This window comes from Anser brachyrhynchus, assembly GCF_964034855.1.
Source record: "Anser brachyrhynchus genome assembly, chromosome: 3".
NCBI classification, from domain to species: Eukaryota; Metazoa; Chordata; class Aves; order Anseriformes; family Anatidae; genus Anser; species Anser brachyrhynchus.
Window position 1 is genome coordinate 119,787,669 of NC_137696.1, and position 26,208 is coordinate 119,813,876.

Sequence of the window (26,208 nt, forward strand, 5' to 3'; positions counted from 1 at the left end):
AAATGGTGAGGGGAAATAAAGCTTGAGACTATGCAGTGAATGTGATAACTACTTATATCAGTTCAAAGACAGGTTTCTAAATGGCATTAAATTAAGACTAAAATTAGTAAAGTGAAAACTTAGGGGACATAAGACACCAGAATTAAGGGCAGGAAGAGTTGCACAGCTTTAATTTATTCTTCACATGCATACAGATTTTAATGTGGTCAGCCCAAGAATACACATAGGGACAGAAAAGGATTTGGATTGGTTCAGGCAGAGAGGTCTGTCTAGCTCAGCATCCTATATCTGATAGAAGCCAATAGCAAGTGCTTAAAAATGAGGGTATCAACAGGTCAAGCATAAACACTCCCTCAGGCTCTGCTTGCTTCTTGGTTCACTGGCTTCCAGAGCCAGATCTGTTGTCTATGACTTTAATGACCCTTTTAATGCAGTTTTCCTCTACGAAAGTATGCAAGTCCTCTTAACCTCCTGACCGGCCCATGTTACACAGTTTTTACAGGTTTTAAAATATTTTTGATATGTGTCTAGCTGAGAGTCATGGAGCAGCCAGAATAGCATCCATATGTTGCAGTTGTATTTTTTCAATAGAGCTACATACAAGGAGCAGGAACCCAGTCATTTGGATGAGTCATTTCTTTGCTCTGCTTCATTTTCCTTTTCATTCTTTGTCTAGCAATGTAGAGAGTGAACTCTTAGGTCCAGGAATGGGCTCTTGCCCATGCAAAGGTATGCTGAGGACCACTATAACTGTCCTGCATCCCATTTGAAAGAATCCCTGTATTACAGCATCCCATGGCACTGATGTTTGATTCCTGGTATTTAAGTAACCTACGGATCCTGGATCTGCATCCTATGACGCCCAAGGTAAATTCATAAGGGCAAACTGGAAATATGGCAGAGGGCTTCTTCCCAAATGCTGGCTCAGCAGAGCAGCCTTCCTCCATACTCTTGTGCAAAGCAGAACCCAGGCTTGGCTGGTGGGGAAGGGAAACGGAGATTTAATTCCTCTCTTTTGAATTGCTGAGTCAGTCCACTGTATTTCTTTCACACCCAGCAAACAGAAGGAAAAGACTAGCACTGCCTCCTGCTTTGCCTTCCTCCCATCTCTTTTCTGAAGTACACAAATGTCAGCAAATTCTGCCCTCAGAGCGCTGTTAAAAATATCACCCTAGCAGCAGATGGGTTCATTCACTTCAGTCTGGAGCTCTCTCTTCATTGTAGAAGAGGTGTGTTCTTACATCAGGATGAGGAGTTTAGATGGAAAACTTAAGTGGCTGAGTGAAGAGCAGGCATGCTATGTGCTGCACCACAGTGTCACCAGCTGGAGCAATTTCCAGGCAGAAATTATCAGAGGAGGAATGTATTTGACCTGCACTACTTACTGAGATAAAAGTTAGCCCTGCTTTTCTCAGCTAGAACCTGACCCTGGGATAGCAATTGAAAATGAGCTGTTCCAGCCAACATGCAGTACTTGTGCTCTTTAGCACAACTATGAACCAAGCTAGCCACAGGAACAGAGCTTCAGCCAGTCTAAAATCATGATGCCACATTAGGCTGTGGGGATGTACAAGAAATACTCTCTATCAGACACTCTTTATCCTTTTCAAAGGGAGATAAATCCACACAAAACTTTGTCCAGGACAGCTTCCAGCTGTTCAAGCAAATGGATGGTCCTATCCTGATTCTTTGAAGAATCTACAACTACTCTCCCATGTGAGTAATTAACAAGTAATTAAACTCATTGTGTCTATAATAATTCAAGTTTAGTACTTCTTTTGTATGCACGAAGCCACACTAGATCAGAGCACTTTCATTTCTGAAGAATCACTGGTACCTTATTCATCTGATTTTCTTTTAGTTGTTGCTAGTCAAAAATCCTGTTGATAAACAAAACTGCTCAGTGTCACAAATCCATCCTATTCTTTTTGCATAAATTAATGTATAATGAACTCATTAATTACTGGATCTAAATACATTCTGTTGTCTTCTATATGTCACTTAAACCCATATCAATAAATGACAGTTTCCATATGTGCAATCTTTGCTTACAATGTTCGTTAACAGGCTTAGATGAGAAAAAGAAGTATTTTAATTCATTGCTAAGCACAGCAGAGAACTAAGTGGGATTCCAAGTTTATATACAATTTGTAAGCAGCATATATAAGCTCAAACGTAAATCTCAGTAAATGAGGTTTGCAGTCTGCTGACTAATCACATCCGTTGAAATCTCAGCTGAATGTTCAGCTCTGTTTCAATGCATGAGATGGGGGAGTTGCTATTAAATATTTCACTTACTTTCAAGAAGAGGAGCTTCTAAGCAAGAAAAATTGTAAAATGTGACCTTATAACAAATTGTAGAAAGCAAAATCTTGAATGCAAATTGGTGTCAACATAGTTCATTTAGAAATGTGTTTAGGTCTGAACTAGCAAGTCTTTGGCTCTTCTCCAGTGCTCAGTCCTGAGCTTCTACACAGTGCTGTTTGAGGTGAAGCTCTAAAAAGGCCTTTTCAATAAGAAAGATCCCAAATTGGATACGATTTAAAATCCAAGATGCCAAATTCATGTAAGAATTAATTACTCTTATTCAAATCAAGATCAAGGTCCTATTATGCTGGTCTCTATATAAGCAGCCATAACAGAGTTTGCTTTGGAGAGTCTAAAGTATGAGAAATAGAAACTGATAAAAGATTGAGGATGTGGAGAAGGGATATGATGTCTAAGTAAATGATCACTGTGTGCTTTCACTCAGATAGACATAAGCTGGTTGGTTATGTCTGGGATTCTTTATTTTGAGGTGGATGGGAAAGGGTAGACTGATGGGGCTGGCAAAGACTTTGGAGCTGATTAGCTGAAGGTAGCATGTAGAAGCAGACTAAAAGAACAAATGAACCATAACTTTTCATCTGTGTTTCCAAAAGATTGGTGCTGATGTAATTTACAGATTGGCGTTCCTCAGGATCTTAGAAAGCAAAATAACAAAAAGACTTGCTATGACTGGTACATCATTAGGTTATTTTCTCCTACAGCATATGCTTCTGCATAGACTTCCTTCTCCAATGGAAGGATTTAAGAAACCAGGATGAAGACAGAAAATATGATTAATATCACATAATTTTAGTAGTCTAAAATCAGGCTCATAATCTAAATCTTTTAACCAATGACAAGAGAGAGGCATTTTCATTTGGAGAGTTGCTGCGTATATGTAATCTTAGTCTAAAGTAGTCACCGTCTCCTGCTGTGGTCACTTCACAATACCATCTACTACAGCTCTGGCAGTGATGAAGAAGTTTACAATATTTTGTGGGAGCAGTGATCGTCTGGTACTGGGTTGTTCTGAAAGGCCAATATATACCAGCCAGAATCAAGTGTTTCCTCTTTCCTTATTGTTTTTTAGCCTCAAACATTCACAGGGTTGATGTTTGTCAGACTTCACTGAAATACCCATGAGGAGACAAACTTTTTTATGTTCTGGTCTCATCAGCAATTCCCAGAATTTTTTTTAGGGCCTTTAAAAGTGAAATGAAATAAATGCAGTCACATGGAGCACACATCAAGGCTTGAGTCATAGTCTTAATGTTTAATAGAAATGCCCCAAGATGCATGAATGGATTGCAGCTGTTTTTTTGAAGGGATTCACAATGCAATGGGGATACACCACCACTGGGAGGTGGGAGCCACTAATGTGTGCAGGCCTGCAAGGTGGCCATTCACTAGCAGAAATGTTTTAAGGAATTCAGAATATCCATTAGGCATAACTGACTTCATTTATATTACTACTAGCTTCAAATGCATTTTCTGTTTCTGTTGAAAGTGCTAAAATCTAGCAATACCAACACTCTTGTGTAGCACTGGAGATTTCCCTGAGGTCCTTGTTGCTGAAGATGCATGGTTCAGCTAGCTGAGGTTTCACTGCACTTGCTTAAAGACTCCTGTTATTGAACCCAGCTCTGTAAATTAGCCAATTTATTATGATAAGGATGTGTCATTTAAAAGAACAATTCTTCTCTGTGTACTTTTCAAGATGAAAAGACACAGCAGGGTATAAAGTCCTCTGTCAGCACGTCTGCATAAATGTGGTTAGCTCAAATGGGAGAAAAAATGCATATGCCATGGCATCAGAAGGAGAATGTACCTAGAAATGATTTAATTTTTCTGTTTAGATGTTTTTTTATATCACAAAGAGCCATGTCCAGATGAAAATCTTATGTTTAGAGAAAATAAAATTTCTGCAGGAGACTCATCAGCAGATCTTGGCTAGACTTTATTTATTTGTTGTTGTAAGCTCAATGACATCCAGAAGATACTATAATAGCACTGATAATCAATTTGGCTCAAGGAATCTTTGGAAAATGTTAGTGAGTGGAGGACATTGCTTCCACAGTTATATCCCTTATCCACAAAATCTAAACCATCCCAAGTGTCTTAAAGGTAGGATGAGAACCTACATCACTTCTCTCATTGAGGTACTGGACTGAGACAGAAACATTAACCACTGAAGCATTAACTACTGTGAGAGAGGTTTAGTACCTCACCTGCCTTAGTTAGTAGATCAGACCCCCTTAGTTACCCAAGTTGCCACTAATGAAGCACACAAGCAAAAATTAAATAAAGAAGGTATGGCCAGCAATCCAATTGTGTTCGATTACAATCCAATTATTTTAGAGTATAAGTAGAGAAATAAAAAGGAAACCATGCTTTTATCCACATATATTTTAGATTACTCCCACAAAGTACACTACCTTTTTTCTTATCCTTAATCAAGCTGCAAAATTCTTTATTCGGCCTCATGGCCAAGTTTTAAGTTCTTACCCAGATGCATTGCCCTGGGAATTACTTTCATGTAAGAAGATCTAAATTAAGGTACACATTTCCTCATCTACCCTCTTGGTGCATGAGGTCTCACCAAGTTTCAAATTCTTCTTGCCTTCTGCACAGGGATGCCACAGTTTTATTGACTCTCCTTAAAGAAGTAGATTAATCATCCTTTCTATTCTTTCTTCCCTTCTGATACGTGAATGGCCCTTGGCCATGGAAAGTACAATCAGCTCCTGTCCGGATGGTCAAGAAAATCTGCAAATTAGTGTCCCAGTATCTGGCTAAACTGCATAAAAATAATCTAGCTGCATGTCAGAGTGAGGGTCAGCTATTGTGAAGAGCATTTCATGTACTTAAATTGCAGGTAAATTTGAAATGCCAAACTTTACACCTGAAAAGTAGTACAGTGGAAGATGTCTGACAGATAGATAACATAGCAGAAATAAGCCTTGTTGGGATGGTGATGTGATCACAGCTTTTGACTTTGGCTTTAAGAAAGCTGATATTTCACTATATTAGCAATGAGGGTTTTCTCACCACGCACCATCTGAGTTCTTTGTTAAAAGTCTGATTTTTGTTAAAATAATATGTAGCCTTTTATGTGGATGCAAATAAAATTATATCCCTTCCTTGCTCAACTGAGTACCTTAATTAACAATTATCACTCTGTGATCAGTTTGCTTAACTTCTTTATGCCTCAGATTTCAAAATGAAAGTAGGGGTACTAATATTAGTGATTAGGCAGAAGAATAAATGAATCCTACATATATTGTGCTGAAATGAGAAAAAAAAAAAAGTGATTATGTGAGCCTAAGCTATCTAAAAAAGGGACATATTTTTAAATAAATAGTCCCGGATAAATTCATAGCTTTATAAAGTTTAAGGCTAGAACAGAGCATTAGTTCATGGCCTCACCTTCTGAATACTGCAGGCTTAATGCTCTGTTTCACCCAAATAGATGATGTGGTCTCAAAACATTTAATTAGACAAAGATTAGGTCATGCCAATATACTACTAATGGCCATGGCCCCCGCTATCATGAGGCATTGATTAGATAAAACAAGCCCAGTTGTTACAGAAGATGAATTGGGCTCTCTAATGTTAAGGAAGGAAAAAGTCTCTATATGCCCTGGTTGTCTACTCCCAGGAGAAATAAAATAAAAAAAAAAATGTGATTCCACCCTTAAGCAGTTATAGGTTGCTTTTTCTAGACAAAATAATGGAAAGCTCATTTTCGACAATCAGCAAATAATTTTAAAATGTATTAAATGTGATTAAAATGTATTTCCTGTCCACTTTAATGATTTCAAAGAAATCAGTCCTTGCTGTCTGTATACACACGACAAGATTACAGGTGTGGCTGTTAATGAAAATTGAATGTAATGGTCGAGCATCTTATTGCAACAATGCTGAGTAAAGCTGTGCTATGGTACTTGCTTCTAAAGCTTTTTATTATTATTATTTTTTTCCTGTAGTTTAATGCCATATGATACTTTTTGTGATTATATTATGGTTTAGTCCCAGCAGGTGGCTAAACCCCACACAGCTGCTCGCTCACTCTCCCCAGGTGGAATGGGAGAGAGAATCAGTGCAAGAACTGATGGGCTGAGATAAAGGCAATTCCCTAGGTAAAGCAAAAGCTATGTGCAAGCAAAGCAAAATAAGGAATTGACTCACTACTTCCCATCGGCAGGCAGGTGCTCAGCCACTTCCAGGAGAGCAGGGCTCACCACGTATAACAGTTTCTTGGGAAGACAAATGCCATCACTCTGATCGCCACCCCCCCCCCCCCCCCCCCTTCTTTATTCCAGCTTTTATTGCTGAGCATGATGCCACATGGTATGGGACTTCCCTTTGGCCAGCCTGGGCCAGCTGTCCTGGCTGTGTCCCCTCCCAGCTCCTGGTGCACCCCCGGCCTCCCTGCTGGTAGGGCAGCATGAGGAGCTGAAAGGTCCTTGGCTGTTTGCAAGCACTGCTCTGCAACAACTAAATCGTAAGTGTCTTATCACCACTATGTTCATCAAAAATCCAAAGCAGAGCATCATACAAGCCTCCATGAAGAAAATTAACTATATCCTAGAGAAAACCATGACAGATTAAAAGTCACATTACAGTGCCTATTGCAGTTTCTGTTTGAAATACAGCATAGGCAACGTGGATATCACCTATAGAAGCAAACTCTTTTCCTTATGCCTTGATGCAAAAGAGCATAGTCATGCTCACCCTCCTTCCTAGAAAGTTTACAAAAACTGGCAGTACCCAGCACCTCCTTTCAGCAGTTCTAGTGGCTTCATACTGGGGTCTTGATGAATATTATGATGAATGATAAATTCAGATGAAATTCCTACCCCAAGAAGTTGACAGGTTGTGGCAGAAGCAACATGAATGCTGAAAAGTCATGTGAAGACAACACTGAAGGAAGGTTGGTTTTCATACTAAGGTACTCTGAAGTATCTTAACCAAAGTTAAGCACTTCATTATCTTAAGTCAAAGCAGAGATGTAAGAGACCTCAGGATTCACCTCACAGTACTAAGAAGGGATATACGTAGCACCTGCATTGACATTTCTTAATCTTTTTTTTTTTTAGAACACTTTATGACCTTCCTAGATAGTGTTCCAGTGTTTAATAAACCTTAGAGAAAGAAAGATTTCTTTTTCTGATATTTAACCTAAATATGGTTTTTTTTTTCCCTTCCTTTTATTTATTTATTTTTTTCTGCAAATGAAGCTGATGTTTCCTTGTCCTCCTCCTAGTGGAAATGAGAAATAATTGATTGCTGTCTTCTTTATAATAACTTTTTCATGCTGAATGTTATTGAGTGTCCATCCATGTTCTAGTCTGTCGGGGAAAAAAAGGACAATTAATTCAGTATTTTTTTGTGCTTTCTGTATTTCACAAACAGGTTATCCTTTCTTGGTTTTATTCCCCAAGGTATTCACCTCAATTTTTCTTTTTTTTTTTTTTTTTAAATATGATACCCCATTTCTAAAAAGTGCTCCAGCTTATGCCCCCATCACACTAAACAAAATTATTGCCTTCAGAATCTTGTATGCTATTTCTGTTAATACAGTCCAGGATAAGCTTATTACATGTTGTAAAGGGATAGTATTGACTTACTCCCTAGTCACTTTGAAGTTCTCCATAGCCTTTGAACAATCTTCCCTTTCACATCTTCTTTACATCTTATAGCTTATTAAGTAATTCTTTCGTTTTCCTCACAAAATTTATTGCTTTGTGTTTATCTACATTAAATTTCATCCACTAACATTCTGAAATTTCTGACCACTTCTCCAAGTTTAAATTCTAATCTTGTTCTGCAGAGGATTTGAATTCCTCCCCACTTTAGCCTCACATGAAAATTTTGCAAGTGTCCATATCAAAAAAGAACTAGGCCAAAATATCCTTCTGAAATGTCCTTCTGAAAACTGATAGATCATTGGAAACAATTCCTTATGTGCATACTTTCAACCAGATTAATATATATTTCCTATGTCTTCCTCTGGACAGTATCCCCTTAATTTTCTTGTTAGGATACTAAACATTTTAAAACTTCCTAAATCCAAGAGAATGATTTTAAAAGACTTACTAAGATAGATATCAGGTTTCCTTTCCATTAGGATGGTTACTTTTCAAAGCAAGAAATGAGGTTCATTTGAAATTATTTGTTTTTTATAAATCTATATTAAATTTTTCTGATCATTTTCCTACCATCTCACTGATGGTAAATTGGTTTGTAATTTTTATTTTTTTTTTTAATCTTTGAGATATGAATTAATCTGTTGAACATTAGCGATCTGCAGGTCTTCTTCTTTCTCCTTTTTGAAGATATAGGTACTGTGTGTGCCCTTTCCATTCTTCTTGGACCCTCCCATTAACATTCATTCTCTAAGGTGACTGCTAATAGCTCAGAGATTGCTTTGGCTCAGCTTCTAATTGATTAACTTCTCTATATTCTTCCAGTTTAAATAAATTTAATAGAATCAAGTGATCTTCAATGTTATTTCACTCTTTTGGTTTCCATCCCTATCCTCTTCAAACTGATGGTAAATATCTTGTCAAAATTAACCTTTTGTTTTGAAAATTGAGGCAGCAAAAGCTTTATACACTTCTATCTTCTCTACAGCCTCCCTTATTTGCCCTCTTAACCTCACAAATAATGGATTTATACTACCTGTTGTCTTCTCTCTTGTTAAGTAGTCATAGACTGTTCCTTGTCTAGAAAATAAAAAATTGCTGTACTTCGTTCATGTCATGTTAACACCAGAGAAACTTGACAGTTTTGACCCAAAGCCAAAGACCTTGCAAACCTTCCTAGAACTGCTCAGTGAACTTAGCTCCATTGTCAATTTTATCAGTGACATTAGTGATGGAGCTGAAGGAATAGAATTTCACAGACTGCGGTGTCTGAATCATCAGAAATGTCAGGAAAATATTGGTTTCTGTCCAGTTCAGAAAAAAAATGGATTTGTATCCATTGTGGGAAAGGGCAATGGACCTGCTTATCTAGGGAGAAGAACAGAGGCTGACTGGAAAACTTGGTATCAGAGTAATGATGTGGGAAAACCAGTCAAGGCAAGATTTCTTCTACTGACAGCAAGGGAATTACTGCACTGTATTCTCCAATCCCTGTATTTGTGTGAGACAGATGAAGTTTAAGTTATCTGTAAGTTTTAAATTTGTGCAATAATCACACAAAAATTAATGTCAGTTTTCACACTCAACAGGTGAGGTTAAAATATGTTCAAATATCAATATTTTATTTCCTTTAGACATTATTTTCTCTACTAGAAAAATAAACAAACAAACCAAACCAAACCAACCAACCAAACAAACAAACAACTCTTGAGTTTAATTAGAATATTTAAATTTTGAGTATAACACAAGTCAGTGCATATATACTAGTGTGTACACTTGGTTAGTCTTTTCATACACATATGTTTCACAAACAAAAAACATAAGACCATAAAAGTATGTATCACTATCACTGGGAGGAAAAAAAAAAAAAAAAAAAGAGGTATGTATCCTTACAAAAACATGGTAAAGATGCAACTGTGAACATAATCTTGCAGGTGGGTAGAGAAGTGAGGTCTTGGATCAAGCAGAGAAAAATCAATATTACTGTAAATTTTTGATAGAGCTGGTAGAGCATTCCTTCACTTAAAGCTTCTTTGAAAAGTGCCAGTTCATCATAGCTCTGACTGTTTCAGTGAAAGGACTTCTTCTAATAAATTTCCAACTTAAAGACATTACAATGATCCATAGTACCTGTTTTAACATTTTCAATTTTTTTTTTTTTAATTTGGCTTTACTGATTATTTTTAGCTCTGATTTCTAACAGAAGGCACCCACAGTTATTGCCTCCGTACATATAACAATACACTGCAAATTATGAATCCATTTCAGAAGGCCCTTATTGAGGCCTACAGAAGAAGGACAGAGATCTCATAGACTATTGCAATTACAGAAGCTTTATAAAAACTGAATTTTAGAAAGAGGAAAAAGTCCCAGATTAGTACCTCCTCAAGGAGTAGAAGGCAGAACTCAGCTATTTGGTATTGAATTTGTTACATCCAGATGGCAAATTAGCAAATGCATCTTGGACAGCCAGCCAGGGAGCACATGCATAGCTGTGGACATGTGATCAAGGAGAGGTGTCAGAAGGAGGAAGGATGCTGTGAATCTTAACATGGGCGATTCTGGGAAAAAAGGACACATCCTTTGGACAGGAGGTTTGATTAAAGCCATTACTCATGGAACAACAAGTTTACATTTTGCTTAGTTCAGCCATAAAATTATACTGGCTCAGAGTTTGAACCAAACAAACGTATGTATTTTTTCATTCAGAAAGTAATAAAGTTATGGAGCTTCTTGTAGCAGGAAGTTTTGGTGGCCAAAAGTATGAGTGAATTTAAAAATTGATTTGACAGATGAATAAACGTCCCTCAACGTCTCCAAACATGAGGTTGCAAATACAGCCTCTGGTTTTGGCAGACCTTTTGGTTAAATGCCAGACTCTCACAGCTGAAATGGAAAAATTGCTCTATATAAGCCCTGCTTCCAATGTCTTTAAAAAAATAAAATAAATAAATCTGTCCCTGTACTTTGTAACATCAACTATATAGAGGTAGAGCAACTTTTGGCTTGAATCAGTGTGGCTACTGTCATGTTACAGGGAGAACAGAAGAAAGATGTTATCAGAGTCTCAGCTACGACCTAAATGAGGGTTCACAACGTGAGCTCTGTAAACCATGGTTTCCCTTAGTCTTAGATCACAGACGGGCACTTGGGAGAGTAGGAGTATGAGGTGGAACTCAGAGGTAGAAAGAAGCATCTCTGCTCAGTGTGATCCTTCTGCCCCTGGTGGAAGAGGCTGGATGGGTTAGGGAGGTGGGAGGAAGTATAGCAGGAATAGGAGTAGAAATCCTGTACTGCTTTTCAAACCCTCTGCATTCCTCATAACAGAAGAAAACAAAGAAAGAGAGAAAAGAGGGGTTCCTAAAACTAGAAGAGAAGGGGCAAGAAGCTGGAAAGAGAGATACTATAGACATATCGGATATGAACAAGTTTTAAGACATAATGTTGTACGTTACAGGGCCCTTCATCAGAAATGTCTGGATTTCAAAATCAGTCATTAGATGGGGTGAGCACAGACTTGAGGAAAATCACTGTGCTCTACTGTCCCCAAAACAGAATAACACACAGCTCCTATAGCATTATATTAAGCCATGCCAGGCCATGGGCACTGGAAGTGAAGACCAGCCAGCCTGGTCCACACACCACAGGGTACCTACACTCCTGCTTTAAGCACAATATAAAATCACAGCCTAGTCATTTAATTCTGCAGCTTTTCACAGCCCAAAGAGATGATTCTTTCTGCTTGACAGTCCAAATGTGACAGTGTACAAAACAGCTGTGCTTTGGGAATTTGGACTGACTCACCCTAAACTTACCAGGGACTCCAAGGTCCCTTCTGAACCAAGATACTGATTCATAAGACAGCAGTATTGCCACACAGGCTTTTTGCTAACTGCAAGATTTCTGTACTACTGTATATTTATCTTTCACTGGGGATACTGATTTGCAGTAAAACAGGTAACGTTCGAAGAACTTGTCAGTTTATATTGTAATCTACCCTGTCTAGAATGGCTGTCAGGAGTCTGTTTTGGGCAACATAAGCAGCTGTATGAAACCAAACAAATTAAATCAAAAAACAAACTCAACAGACTTTTTGTTTACTATTACACACTTCATTATTTGTAAATCTCCTGGTCACATTTCTGGTTTAGTTACAAGAAAATTAGCTCCTGGTTTGTTGCATGCAGTTCTACTGCAGAGAGCAGAGGCACACAGAGACATGAATACCTGCAATCTCCTACTTCCTTCTCTGCTCAGTAAGGTGTTTAATTATCTTGTTCAGAATTTTATCAGAGTTTGATCCAAAGTGCAGAGAACATTCCTCTTTTCCATTAAAATGTGTTTTTACTTTTTGAACAAAAAACTTGTTTGATAGTCAAACCCTTTTAGCTGTGTTTTTTTAATCTTATTTTTTCCTCCCAAAGTGTAATTCTTTACTGGTAAATAGAATGATATATATATAAATCATAATATACATATATTATGCATCCGAGATATATATATATAATATACATTATAAAAATGTATAAGAAAAGAATATATATCTAATATATATAATATATTAGATATATGTAAGATATAATATATATATTAGATATGTATATCTATAGATATATAATATATATAATATCTATCTATATATATAGATGTTAGATATATAACAAATATATATAATCCACATATAAATTATGTGAATATATATATGTATATAATGAATATCTTTTACAAGTTAAACCTTTTCCGGTAAGCTTAGCTTCAACTTTTTCATTCTGTCTCAAAGTTTATTCGCTGTAGATTTTCTGGACTGTGGCTGTGACGAGTAAAATGACAGGAAATCTCACTTAAGATTCCATTTCTAGCAGAAAAAAATATATCTCTAAAATAGTTCTCAGAATTTAATACAAAATAAGAACCTCTGGAGCACTGTTTGCCTCTGTCTCTTTCTTGAATGTCTGCTTATGTGAACTGAAGGAATTCCTTCTCACCAGGAGGAGCTGAGAGAGAAGGAGAGAGAGAGGGAGACAATCATGAAGAAAACATAAGTTTTCCAGACAATTAGTGTGAACCAAGGATCTAGCCACTCCTATACTCTCCATCATTATCACCAACATGTCAGCTTTAGTATAGTGTGGAAATTTGCACACAATCACTGAGAAGTGCCAGTTTTAGTTAGAAGGTAGACAACCATCATACAAATTCATCTGGTCACTTGATGGCAGTATATTTTTTCCTTCGTCAGGCCTTAAGAACCAAGGTGTCTCTTGGTCAAACCAATTTATTTCTCCAATAACACCATTAATTTCTATTTTCTGGAAGAAAATGTTGTGATTTGTATTAGTAAGCGTTTCAAAATGAATCCCGTAAACCTTGAGAGATGCAGTAAGTTGCCACAAGGAATTTTGAGAAAGAACCCTGAACTTAAGCTAAATTTAATGTTTTCCTTTTTCTTATATAGGCAGTTCATTTGGGAATTGTTCATTAAAATCGATGGGTGTCTTTCGAATGATATTTCACCATTTCATTGCAGGGATGATAAGCATTGAAAGTCTCAGAATATCAGGCTGTTCATCTAAATATCTGCATATTATTTCTGGTATCTAGCTTTACACAGACACATCACAATTTTTCATTTGTTTAAATGCTGACAAAATCATAAAAAAATCTTAGATGATTTTTTTTTTTTTGACTGCTGGAGGATGAAAAAGTAGACCTCCTTTATCTGTGCACATGTATATGCTTTGTTTTCTCATTTCAGGTCATGGAACCAAAGGAGTATTTGAACTTCTTTCAGGATGGCGTCGAACCAGAGAGAATCTGCCATTCAAGGACAGAGTAGCAGATGCCTACTCAGATGTCATGGTCTCCTATACAATGACAAGCTCCTTGTATTTCATAGCCTTCGGCATGGGTGCAAGCCCTTTCACCAACATTGAAGCTGTAAAAGTCTTTTGCCAGAACATGTGTGTCTCAATCCTGTTAAACTATTTCTATATCTTCTCCTTCTTCGGCTCCTGCTTGGTCTTTGCTGGCCAGTTGGAGCAGAATCGTTATCACAGCATCTTCTGCTGTAAAATCCCTTCAGCAGAATACCTGGACCGGAAACCTGTGTGGTTCCAGACCATGATGAACGATGGTCATCAGCATACTTCTCATCATGAGACCAACCCGTACCAGCATCACTTTATCCAGCATTTCCTCCGAGAGCATTACAATGAGTGGATTACCAACATCTATGTCAAACCATTTGTGGTGATACTGTATCTCATCTATGCCTCTTTCTCCTTTATGGGGTGCTTACAGATTAACGATGGAGCCAACATTATCAACCTTCTTGCCAGTGAGTCTCCAAGTGTATCCTATGCCCTCATACAGCAAAAGTATTTCAGCAACTACAGCCCAGTGATAGGCTTCTATATTTATGAACCTCTGGAGTACTGGAATGGCACTGTGCAAGAAGACCTAAAAACACTGAGCCAGGGGTTCAACACAGTGTCCTGGATTGAACAGTATTACCAGTACCTTCGAGTGGGTAACATTAGTGCAACCAACAAAAGTGACTTTATCAGTATCCTCCAGAGCTCCTTTTTAAAAAAGCCAGAATTCCAGCACTTCAAAAATGACATCATTTTCTCCAAAGCTGGAGACGAGAACAACATTATTGCTTCTCGTTTGTACCTGGTGGCCAGGACTAGTGAAAACACACAGAGGGAGGCAGTGGAATTGTTGGAGAAGCTGAGACCGCTCTCTCTTATACAGAGCATCAAGTTCATTGTGTTCAATCCTACCTTTGTTTTCATGGACCACTACGGTTTATCAGTAACTATGCCTGTCCTGATTTCTGGTTTTGGCATCCTGCTGGTGTTAATACTGACCTTTTTCCTGGTTATCCACCCTCTGGGAAATTTCTGGTTAATTCTCAGTGTCACCTCAATAGAGCTGGGTGTCCTTGGCTTGATGACCTTATGGAATGTAGACATGGATTGCATTTCTATACTGTGCCTTATCTACACTTTGAATTTTGCCATAGATCACTGTGCACCCCTGCTTTATACATTTGTACTAGCAACTGAGCACACCCGAACTCAGTGTATAAAGAACTCCCTCCAAGAGCATGGGACAGCCATTTTGCAGAACATTTCTTCTTTTCTTATAGGGTTGGTCCCCCTTCTCTTTGTGCCTTCAAACTTGACCTTCACACTGTTCAAATGCTTGCTGCTTGCCGGCAGTTGCACACTTCTGCACTGTTTTGTTATTTTGCCTGTCTTTCTAACCTTTTTCCCACCTTCCAAAAAGCACCACAAGAAAAAGAAACGAGCCAAAAGAAAGGAACGAGAAGAGATCGAATGCATAGAAATTCAGGAGAATCCTGATCATGTGACAGCAGTCTGAAAGGCTCAGAAATCATAATATTTCCTCTTTTTAAAAAAGCGTTGCACAGAGATGCAGGGAAAATAGAGCAAAGATCTCAGCTGCTTGTGCTGGCCAGGTCTGACAAGGCAAAGGAAGATCAAGAAGGGGTATTCATGACACATCAAGGTGCAAACTTTTTTTAACAAAAATAATGAAAGTAAAAATAATCACAAATATTTCCTTTGAATCCTCATTCTCCACCAGGGAAGAGTCTATTGGCCATTAAATGTTCCTGTATCTCAAACTGTAGCTCTAATGGGAATTACCTGTTCTGTCATAATTAAGACTGAAGCAAAGTTGAAAAGAAAAGTTACCACTAAGTAAACAGTAGTGAAAAAAAGACAGAATACTTTGACAAAATTGTCCACAAGAAAACAAACAAAACATTGCAATTGAGAAAAGGGAACAAAACCAAGAGAGATTTAAAAATGCCATGGTATTTTTTTTTCTTATTTTCTTGAGCAAGTTGTTTAAGATAAAACCTATGCACTTGGGAAGTCGATGTTTAAATCAGTCTAAGCCAAAGTACTTCCCAATTTCAGTATATCATGTATATCTACAACACCACAGTTCAAGTTAGTGTGAATTTAGATGGCAAAGCTGTACTGCCAAGGGAGAGAGTTATTGTTTATATAAGAGAAGAAATTACCATTGACCATTTGGAAATCTAACATTTAGTGTCTTTAAAACTGACACATGCCATTTATCCCAAGAGGTCACAGCTGGTAGCTATCACCATACCTGCATTTTGGCATTTCTGAATTGTGAAATTCCCCTTGAACTAGCAGATCCCATGAAACTAACCCAGGCCATTACCACTGCAGCAGTATTTGCAGTTCCTGCAGTGTAACACTTTTGAATCCTAATTTATCAGTGTTGACATTAAATACTGAATATTAATCAAGCAGGCGCTTTAAATGTAATGATGGATTGCATATCACAGACATAATGTGATCGTGTTACAGCTGAGTCAGCTCTGGAGCACTCGCACAGTATTATTATTGTGTATTTGGTCCAACAGATGAAGGGATATGTTTGCTGATCCCTGCAATATGCTGCAGGAAGTGGGATTTTCGCCTTCCTTAAGCAAAACATCAGTCAAATACTTGCAACATTAAAAAGAAAAAAAGAAAAAGAAAAAGAAAAAAAAAAACCAACAGGTTTGCGTGGGGCTGAAGAAACCCCTAGCTGTAAAAAGATCAGTCCCCTGTGGGAAGGGGAGGGGAGGGCAGAATGTCTTTATTATTATTACTCCTAAATATCTGAGTGTTGATTGTCTGCAACATAAAGCTTTGCTCTGGCAGTTGAAATTTCACAGAAGAGTGCAGAAAATCCACAGTTACTATGTGACACTAGAAATTGTACTGTAAAGAACTATGAATGACTTTCTCTGCTATACGGCATAGTAGCCCAAGAGAAGGGATGAAAACTGATTTAGCCATTTCAGTTTGCTCTTGGCCCAGTTCAGCACTGGAGCTCGCCATGTCCATCTCCCCTTTCAGTATTTTAAAAGGGCTTGCTTTCTACTCTCTGGAATATGGTATAGCATCACCTACATGAGCAACGTCTTCCTGAATATATAGTATCCATGAGGACACTATGTAAAGATATCACTATATGGAGTGTTTATATCTACTTTGTATTACTTGTGGGTACCTTTAAAAGACATCTGGAAGCAGTTTGCTTTCCAAAATGTGTATACGTGTTTATTTGTGGCTGGTTAACTGAGTCTCAGACATGCAGAGTTTGCTGACGAGAGTATGTACATATGTTTCACTAAAAAAATCTCTGCAAGAAGTTGATTCTTTGTTCTGTGACATCTCCCACCTCTTTCTACTGCTTCATGGTTAGGGAGAGCCAGACAAAATTCACCTGCAGCACAAAAAGCCATGTGAATGTCAGTTCTAATGTTCATTAACTGCTTCTGTTTTCAAGATATGCAGTTTTTCTCTTCTCTGTCTTTTCTGTACTTTGCCATTACCATTTGCCAAAAAATGACCTCTGTGTTATAGGAGTGGTCAAAGCTCTTGATTGTTCAACTTGTGCAACAAGTTTTAGAGAAAGGTAAACTTTCTAGATAGGCAAAGCTTCCAAAGTTTGAATCCAGACCTAAACTTCAGGTGTATCTAGATCAAGGTTATTGTTTTGACCCAAGATATTCAAGGGTCAGCTGCAAAACTGAGGTCTAAATAGTTTGGTAAGATTTAAGAGCGGGGATGTTTTAATGTTGGGTTATGGCTTATATGTGTCTCTAGTTGGGAAGTATTTACTGACTGTGATCTGCATCTCAAAGACATTGTACAATATCCACCTTTTCAGAACAGTTGGTTCTGAATGTCAAGGCTTCTATACCTTTTCTTACATTTCCCCCACTGTCCATACAAAACTGGATTATCGTAGCACACCTATGACCCCTGTGTATCACTTCTGAAGGTGTCCTTTTTCCCACCTGCTCTGTGTGTCACAATGGAAGTTATTGGTCTTCTCTTGTACCACAGAGATGTATCCCAGGGATCTCTGTCATGCATTGTTTTGAAGAACGTAACATTTTCCAAAGCCATCAAAGCAGGGATTCATCTCATCTAACTGTGGATGTTGACGATGTAGATATTAATATCTAAGCTTCCTTTATGGACATAAGAGGGGGACAGATACCTCTCATCTTTTTTACATCTGTTCATTAGGAGTAAATGAATCACACCTTTAAAATGCCTGTTTCTGACTATTGGTGGTAAAGGAAGCTCGGAGCAATTCAGACACAGATATCAGCAATGCCAATGCATCTAAGTTTGGTGAGATTAACCCCACCTAAAATGTCCAAACATCAAGTGAAAGAAAAAAGAAAAAGCCTTAGAAAATTGCCTTCCAAGAGTCTATTTTAGGGATAATTCCCTGGTGTAATTCAGCTCAAAAATTATGTTTGGCTTCTGAGGCCTTTATGCAAAACAGAGCTTATACAATTGCCAGGGAGAATAGTGAGCTAAGAAATCAGGAGACGTTAATATTGAGGGTGGGCTCACACAAATGAGCTAGAGTATAATGAGATGTCAAACCAGTTTCTCTCTCAGTACCATACATGTGCAGTGGGAGACACAAAATGCACAGAATGTACTCTGGGACTAGGAGTTTTTTATTTCGATGTCAACGCAGGAATGGAGCAAAAAACAAATCAGATCTTCCATGGAAATCATTTTGTTACTTTACTTACCAACCATTTTCCAGACCTACCAGGAAAGACCATTGCAACTGTTACTTCTGCAGATATGTCAGTCTCCGTGGACCAAGGAAAACTTCTTCTCAAGCTAAAAAAGTGATTTTTTTTCCTATAATTCAGCCACACCAGAACAATTTGGGGATGGGGAGTCCATATTTTTTAATGTCTTGTCCTATTTTTTGCTTGTTTTGCTTTCAGGATTTTTCAATAATTTTGACCCATTTCTGCAGCCTCATGGCACCTCTTCAGCTCAGCTGGAGCTACATATGTATGTGTGAACATAGGACATAGCCCACACACCAAAACAATTTGACACTCTCATCTATGCTGCATATTGGATCTTCATTATACTTTTTTTTAAACCAGTTTCCATAAGTTCCCTGGGATGGTGTACATCTTCCTTTAATGTCTGTATATATATATATATATATATATATTCTACATAAGCTGGCAAGAGTTCTGTGTGATTTTCCTACTTTGTTTGGTTTCATTCCCTCACTGTTAGTTTAAGTTCACTGTTGAGATAACTCTGTTGAAGTCAACAGGTTTATTTCCATGATATATATGGCTTTGCATGTTTTCTATCCAGCAAGAAGTGAAACCATGACAAATGAACCTCTTCATTGTTGATATGCTTGTTGAATAATGTATCTGTCTATACTATATAGCCATTGTTGCATGCTGCATTCAGGAGGCTGGAGTGGAGGTGTCCTGTAATTTTTTCCATTACACTTTTCCATACTGGCTGTTTTAACTGTAACTAACCTACTCCTGTCTTTTTTGTTAGAATTAAGGTTTTACCTCTGTAGTCCAGTACTTGAAGTTTCATAAATTTATTGCCTAACAAATCAACGTACTTTTTATGGCCAAGATAGGTATGAATGCATGGAACCTTGCATGTATAATGTAGAGATTACTTTCAGGACTATCATTCTCAGCCTTTTACCTCAAAAACTTCCTATGTAGGATGTAACCTGCTACATGCTAATATCTATCTGAGTTCAGCTGAGCAACTCTAGTTTCAAAATTTTCTTCAGTGGGAAAGAAAGGAACTAGGGGGGAAGGAAGAAATATGAAGTAAAGTAGTTGTATAATCAGCGTTATTTTTTTACCTAAAAGGCTCTCACTGCTCTGCTCTTAATTAAGTCACACTGAGTAGTGACTCAAGCATAATTAAGATTTATTTCAATGGAGTTATTCCATATTTCACTATGACAAGAACTTGGCTTATTGTCCTTAAGGAAGCACAATGCTAAGTCTCTTAGATTAATTTTTTTTGTAATTATAGACTTTAATAACTTGTTTTTCGTTGCAATGCTAGGTTTTTGAGTACCTCAAGATCTCATTTGAAGACCTAGGAAACACTAAAAAGAAGCAAAGCTAGGCAGTCAGTGAACAAGAGACATGTTAGGGAAAAGGGTACTTCAGAGAGAGGCAGTGTATCCTTCAACAAAGGTCTAAATAAAAAGTGATGTTAAGACTGTCTCAGAAGTATGTTACTGTGATGGAAATCCCCAGGTTAAAGTGAAGTGGAAACCAAGTGAAGCATGTTGTGTGGAGGATAATGTAAATAGATTATAGACAGTCAAAACTTTGATTCTTGGCCTATACAATCTTACTCAAACAAGAAGACATTTGAACTGGGAAGGAGACTGAATATGGAAAGAAGCTCATCCATCACCCAAAATGTTTCTTTTCACCATAGACTTGCATAAAGGAAAATCATAAACCAAGTGAGTGGGCCTCTCTACAACCTGTTTTCCACTTGCACCAAAGAAGGGATCACATCTTGGGTTTCACAACCCCTTGGGAAGAAAATTCAAAGCTGCTTCTTTACGTGATACAGTTGTGAATGAGAACTGGAAGATTCACACCATGTTGCAAGAGCACATGTTCCATGCCCTCATTGTTTGTTCTCTTCCTTCTTCAGCAGCACCACAGTCTCCTGGAGGTACCTGCCTGGCAGAGTTCCTGCATTTCTCCAGGAGTAATCTGGAATTCGTCATCACAGCAGCACACAGGCAAACACCTCACACCACGACATTTTCAGGGCTTTTTTAGAGGTGTTCTTTGAGAGATCCCCATTTCTCACTGCAGAGCCCCTAACAAAATCCCACCTGCCTGACACTGGAGAGGTGCACTTCTTCTTCTGACACAACAGTCAGGAAGTTTTGGGGAAGATTTTCATCTTAATCCACAAGGCTTTCTTTTACCCATGTGTTTCAACCTCCTTCATGGCTTAAAAGCAAACGATCCGATGTGAAATTTAGATGTTCATCCTACCTATAGTAGTGTGCAATGTTGCTTATCAACAAAGTTGATGTGGGTAGTTATTTTTCGGCACAAACATAGGGATCTGACCTCCCTGCCCAGACCCCCAGACAAAATCTTGCTGAAAACAAAGAAGGATGAAACAGTTTCAAACTTCATCTTTCCTTGGATTCGTTGTCTCCTCTCTGTCATACCAACGTGCCCGCACCACTACTCAAGTTTTCTTCCTGCTTCCTCATTAGAGAAAGTAAAGTTTCTCCTTCCCACTCCCTGAGGCTGTCTTTCCTTTGCAGCTCAACTTATTTTGTACTTTAATCTTCCATGTGAGCTCTCGACCTCTTCAAAATTTTCCTTTTTTTTTTTTTCTTTTTCTTCTTTTTTAAACTCTGAGACCATAACCCTGTTGAAATAAATGGGAGATGCTTGGATGCATCAAAGTGCAGAGTCTGTTACAGAAGCAGCTAATTTATAACAGCACTCAAATAGCTCGAAACTTTCATCAGACAGAAAATTGTAAGAAAACTCAGAAAATAATTAAGCTTAATTTTTTCTGCACTTTTTATCTCATAAAATTCTATTATTTGTGTTCTTTTTACAGTAGGCATTACTTTTTTTTAGCACTCCTTTATCTTAGAAGTGCATAGTTTTCCTCTGCATTTCTGTCTCAGAAAGAAAAATAAATGGATATTTCTTCATGCCCTAGAAAAGAAAATACTGTCCCTGCTAGGAACATTTTGTGCCAAGTTTCTGCTCAGAGCACATTTTCCAGGCTGAATTATACATGCCACTGGAAGCAAGTATTTCTGGTGGAAATGCTGATACAGTCTTAACTAGAGAAAAATTAATGGTACTTCAACATTGTACTGCTTAACTTCATCTTCTCTGCATCAGCCTGCTGGATATTCTGGGCAGTATTTCTAATACAGATTAATAATGGTGTCACCATTGCTTGCCACACCACTACTTTGGCAATATCAGATGGGTAGTTCTCGTAAACACACATCAGAGCCTATCCTGTTTATGTACTAAATTCCTGACGAGATTAGCATGGCTTCTGCCAGAGCAGGGATATATTCCAGGACAAAGTAGTGTGACAGCTCTCTATTGTAAGCGTGCTTCTCATTCTGGGCTTTGGCACCTCCCAGCTGTATGTTGGATGTTGCACTGAGTTCCTTTGTAAAGGACAAAGAGCATTATTTTTGTTTCAATAAGCCACTTGAGAATGTATCATGAAAGAATTTAGATTCACTCATGGATAGAATTTTTTTACATGGGAGTTGGAATAGGAATGTCAGTTATGTGATTTGTAAAAGTCTCCACAAATAGAGAAATCTTGGTCCAAAACATTTTTTTCTTTTGTTTCTACTGTAATTCTGGCATTAGATGTCTTTGATCTTATTTCATCTCATTGATATAGACTGGAGTTTTTTCACACATCACAGTGAAGATGAATCTTGATCTACAAAAATATCCTGTTTGTCAGAAGCAGACTTTCTTTTGGAGGAAGCCCCACTGGTTTCAGCTCCATGTCAATGGAGTTGCAGCATCTGGCAGCAGCAATGTTGGTTTGTACCTCTTCAGAGATAGGCTCTTACTCTCAGTGTGTAAACCTGAATATCAAATATGTAGGATTTGTGGGATGTGTGATCTCGTTTCGTCTCTACATTAAAAAAAAAAATAATAAAAATAATAATAATAAAAAAAGAGGTGGTTGCAAAATTTAGTTCTGCTGCCAAATCAACTTTCCATCATTAGGTAGAAAAACAAAGTGTGGCAAAGTCACCTGTTCCTGTGAGAGCTTCAGAAAAGTATCATCTGGCTATGAAAACAGCTAGAAACAGTGACAGCAGCTAGGCCTGAAGAATTTGTTCTCTTCTGACTACCTCAAAGATCCACATGTATAAAAACAAATTGCTACTGAACAGTACCATGAAACTTGCTCATACTGGCCATGATACAACCAACTGAAGTACAGAAGTTAGGGGCCAACCTCTTAAGACCAAGGCAATTGCCTTTGGAGGTGATTCCAGGTAATTGTATGACACAGGGACTGGAATTAGTCTTCAAAACTATGCAGTCTCTAGGGAAGATCCTGGCACAGCTTTGGCCTGGAAAACTACTTTCCCTCCCCAGCAATTTCCAGGCACAGTCTGGATGCTGGCATGTTCCAAGGACCATTCCCACCAGACTGTTTATTTGTAGTTACCCATTTTTCCGAATATAGGACAGTTCAATAGTATTGACATTGACAGACCATGCCAGCCTCCTTCAGGGCCAGAGAGCATCCATCCCCTGTCAATGCTCGCTTTATTGGAAAGTTATAGCTTTAGACCCTGATGCAGCCTATATTCATATCGGTATTTTACTTCTGAAGATCTTAATCTGGCAAAGCACTCAAGTAAATGACTTCATTTAATCAAATTCTTAAGTCTCATGGACTGGGACATCTTTAGATTTAAGCATGTGTTTAAGTACTGAGCTAAATAAGGATGCACTTATCTCTGCTTCAAGTTAAATATGAGTTGTACAGAAAAAGAGGCCTTAAAAGAAAAGGCCCATTTCCCATAACATACTAAATCCTGCAATTACAGTAGCAATTTCACAATATATAGGAAGACCGTGCCAAGGACATATATTTTTCAGGGTTTCAATTTCCCTGATGTGAAACATCTCAGGGACATTTTAGTGATTTGTTACAGTCATACAACACTCAGGCAAGAACAAAGCCTTGCTGAGCACTTCTCCTGGAAAAAGAGTAACAAGAAGATATTTGACTCAGAATGAGAATACAGTATTTTATGATGTTAAAGCTCATTTTTAAAATAAAAATATTAAACTTCTAATGCCATTCATTATTTCTTTCAAGTGATATTCTGGAGAAGTGCTAGATGTGCCTCTGTTATGGATGAGAGAGGAATTGCTTGATGAAATTAAATCCAGCTTTACCAATAAAAAGAAAAACTGGCTTTGTGCCCAGTATAAAACTTACTATGGCATCATCTGCTATTTTTTAATTAAATTAAATGTGAATGATGACATGCATGGGACAGAAGTGGAGAAGCATGCTATACATGTCCTTGGGCTGCATCTGGTGAGGAACACCTATGCACACCAGGAAGAGAGACTGAGTCCCCATTCCTGCCAAAACAGATGCAACTGCCAAGCCAGAAACATTGTGAATAATCCCACTGGCTTCAGTGAAGCCATCAGGATGTATTTAAAGATATGCACATAAGCCTTTGCCTGAGTGAGGATTGAGATAAGGAGATATTCTAATATTAAAAGGAGACAGAGGGTCTTAAATCAGGCATTTCTTCAGCATTTGTAAAAAGGTTCAGTGTAACTAAATTGTTCCTTAAAAGAAAAAAATGCTTTTTAAAAATAAAATATCAAGCTCAATAGCAATACAGGCAATATAAGTATTTAAGAGTCTAATGAGAAAGATAACAGTATTTTTTCAGGAAATTAGTTCTTCCCCTTGTGATGTCTGTAGCCAATGTATCATGGAAATGCACGATCACACAAAAAAGGAAGTAGCAGAATTCATCTGTCCTAACTCAGGCACACAAAAAATCAGATATCAAATAGCTCCCCTTCTGCTTGTAGTCAAAGGAGAGAAATAGGTACTGCAATTCATCTAGCTCAGATAGCTATTCTAGGATAAGGCCCCTTGCACGCATCCAACGGCAGCTAACAGAGCTGGTGAATAGCCCAGGATGAGTAGAAAATATACCTGTGAGCACGTGTCTAAAGAGGTGTCAGATTAGCCACTCCAAGGTATCTATGCTCATAGTAACTGCAATGAAAACGCCGATAAATAATTTTCCAATGATGGGTATCAATAGGTTTGATTTTTTGCATTGTTTGGGGAAGGGGTTCTAAAATGGGTCATTATGGCTCCAGGATGGGAGCTGGGTGACTGGAACATTGCGAACCATGCAGTTGTGAGCAGCCAAGAATCACTGCAGGGAGAAGAACACAAAAAGGACTGAATTAAGCAAGTACTGCAGGGTCAGATGAAGGGCATTTTTTTCTAAATGTTATTTATGTCCATTTGCACTCTAATTAAACATAATGTTTGTTCTTTTTTTTTTTTTTTAAGCCCGTGGTGATTAGCTTTTCTATCTCCCTTTTAAGTTGTAGAATTTGCTTAACCTTTCTTTGTATGAATTTAGCATTAGGTGTTTAATTACTGAAATTTCTCAGGTGTGGGCAATTTTACTATGCTACGAATAAACACCATGAGTCAATATTGTTTTCCCTCCCTCATAAAGCTCCCTTGTTGCTGAAAACTGTTAATGTTTTTCAAGATTATACCATGACCATATTTGTATAAAAGCCTTTTACTGAGCTTGAAATTCTATACCAAATACTTATGTCTTTGAAAGATTGGATTCTTCAATAAAATATATTCGTCTTTAATATTAGAATTTTCCCTTTCTTTAATGGAAAGATATTCAGTATTAATGCACACTACAGGATGATTTTGTCAGGTACCTGTTCCCCCACATTTAGTTTTAGAGGAAATGTACAGGCTTTTTGTTTTGTTGTTGTCGTTTTTTATTTTATTTATTTATTTATTTACGTATTTTAAGAGCAAACGTGAAGATAAGACCTTGGGCAGCACCAGGAACTGGCACCTCACAAGGTGTGCAGGGCATCTTAGAGACTGGGGAGAGGGGGTGAGGGAGTTGGCAGCCCTGAGCTGACATATGGACCCTCGCAGGCTATCAGCAGATAAACAATTTACAGCTGCCCTGAAGCTATGCTAAATGCAACCAAATGTTTAAGTTTCACAGAAAGGGCTGACTAGATAATTGCCTCTATAGGACATGACCCATTTCCTTCTCCACCACCCACTCATGTCAACACCTTCTTTCTCACCAAGTTATGTCTCAGCTTCTCCCCCTGCTTCCACAACCCTGGTAGTATTCAGCTTCTCTGTCCTCAGCAGTAGTGTTGGCACATTGTTTCCTCAGTTTTCCTCTGACCAGCTCTGGGAAGCCTGAGGGAACCTGTGCTCATGGTGCTCAGTGCTGTCCCTTTGCCCCTGCCTCTGTGCTGTCACTTCTCTTGCTTTTGATAATGAAGGTGCACCAGCAGATCTCAGGCCCCTGAGTAAATTTACTGTGTTCAGCTTTGGGCCCCTCAGTACAAGTACAAGAAGGATATCGAGGCCCTGGAGCGCGCCCAGAGCAGGGCTACGAAGCTGGTGAAGGGCCTGGAGCACAAGTCCTGTGAGGAGCGGCTGAGGGAGCTGGGGGTGTTTGGTCTGGAGCAGCGGAGGCTCAGGGCAGACCTTATTGCTCTCTGCAACTGCCTGAAAGGAAGGTGTGGGGAGCTGGGGGTCGGCCTCTT

The 26,208-nt window shown here is 38.2% G+C and overlaps 1 protein-coding gene across 2 annotated transcripts in view; it reads left to right on the plus strand.

Annotated features, from left to right (window-relative positions):
- Nucleotides 1-25,268, plus strand: part of PTCHD4 (patched domain containing 4) — a 99,368-nt gene extending 74,100 nt beyond the window's left edge. For both annotated transcript variants that reach the window (XM_080584916.1, XM_080584917.1), the window contains exon 3: nt 13,711-25,268. In XM_080584916.1, coding sequence (XP_080441042.1) covers nt 13,711-15,344 — 1,634 coding nt within the window. In that variant the 3' untranslated portion in view covers nt 15,345-25,268. The remainder of the gene's footprint in view (nt 1-13,710) is intronic.
- The last annotated feature ends 940 nt before the right edge of the window (nt 25,269-26,208 follow it).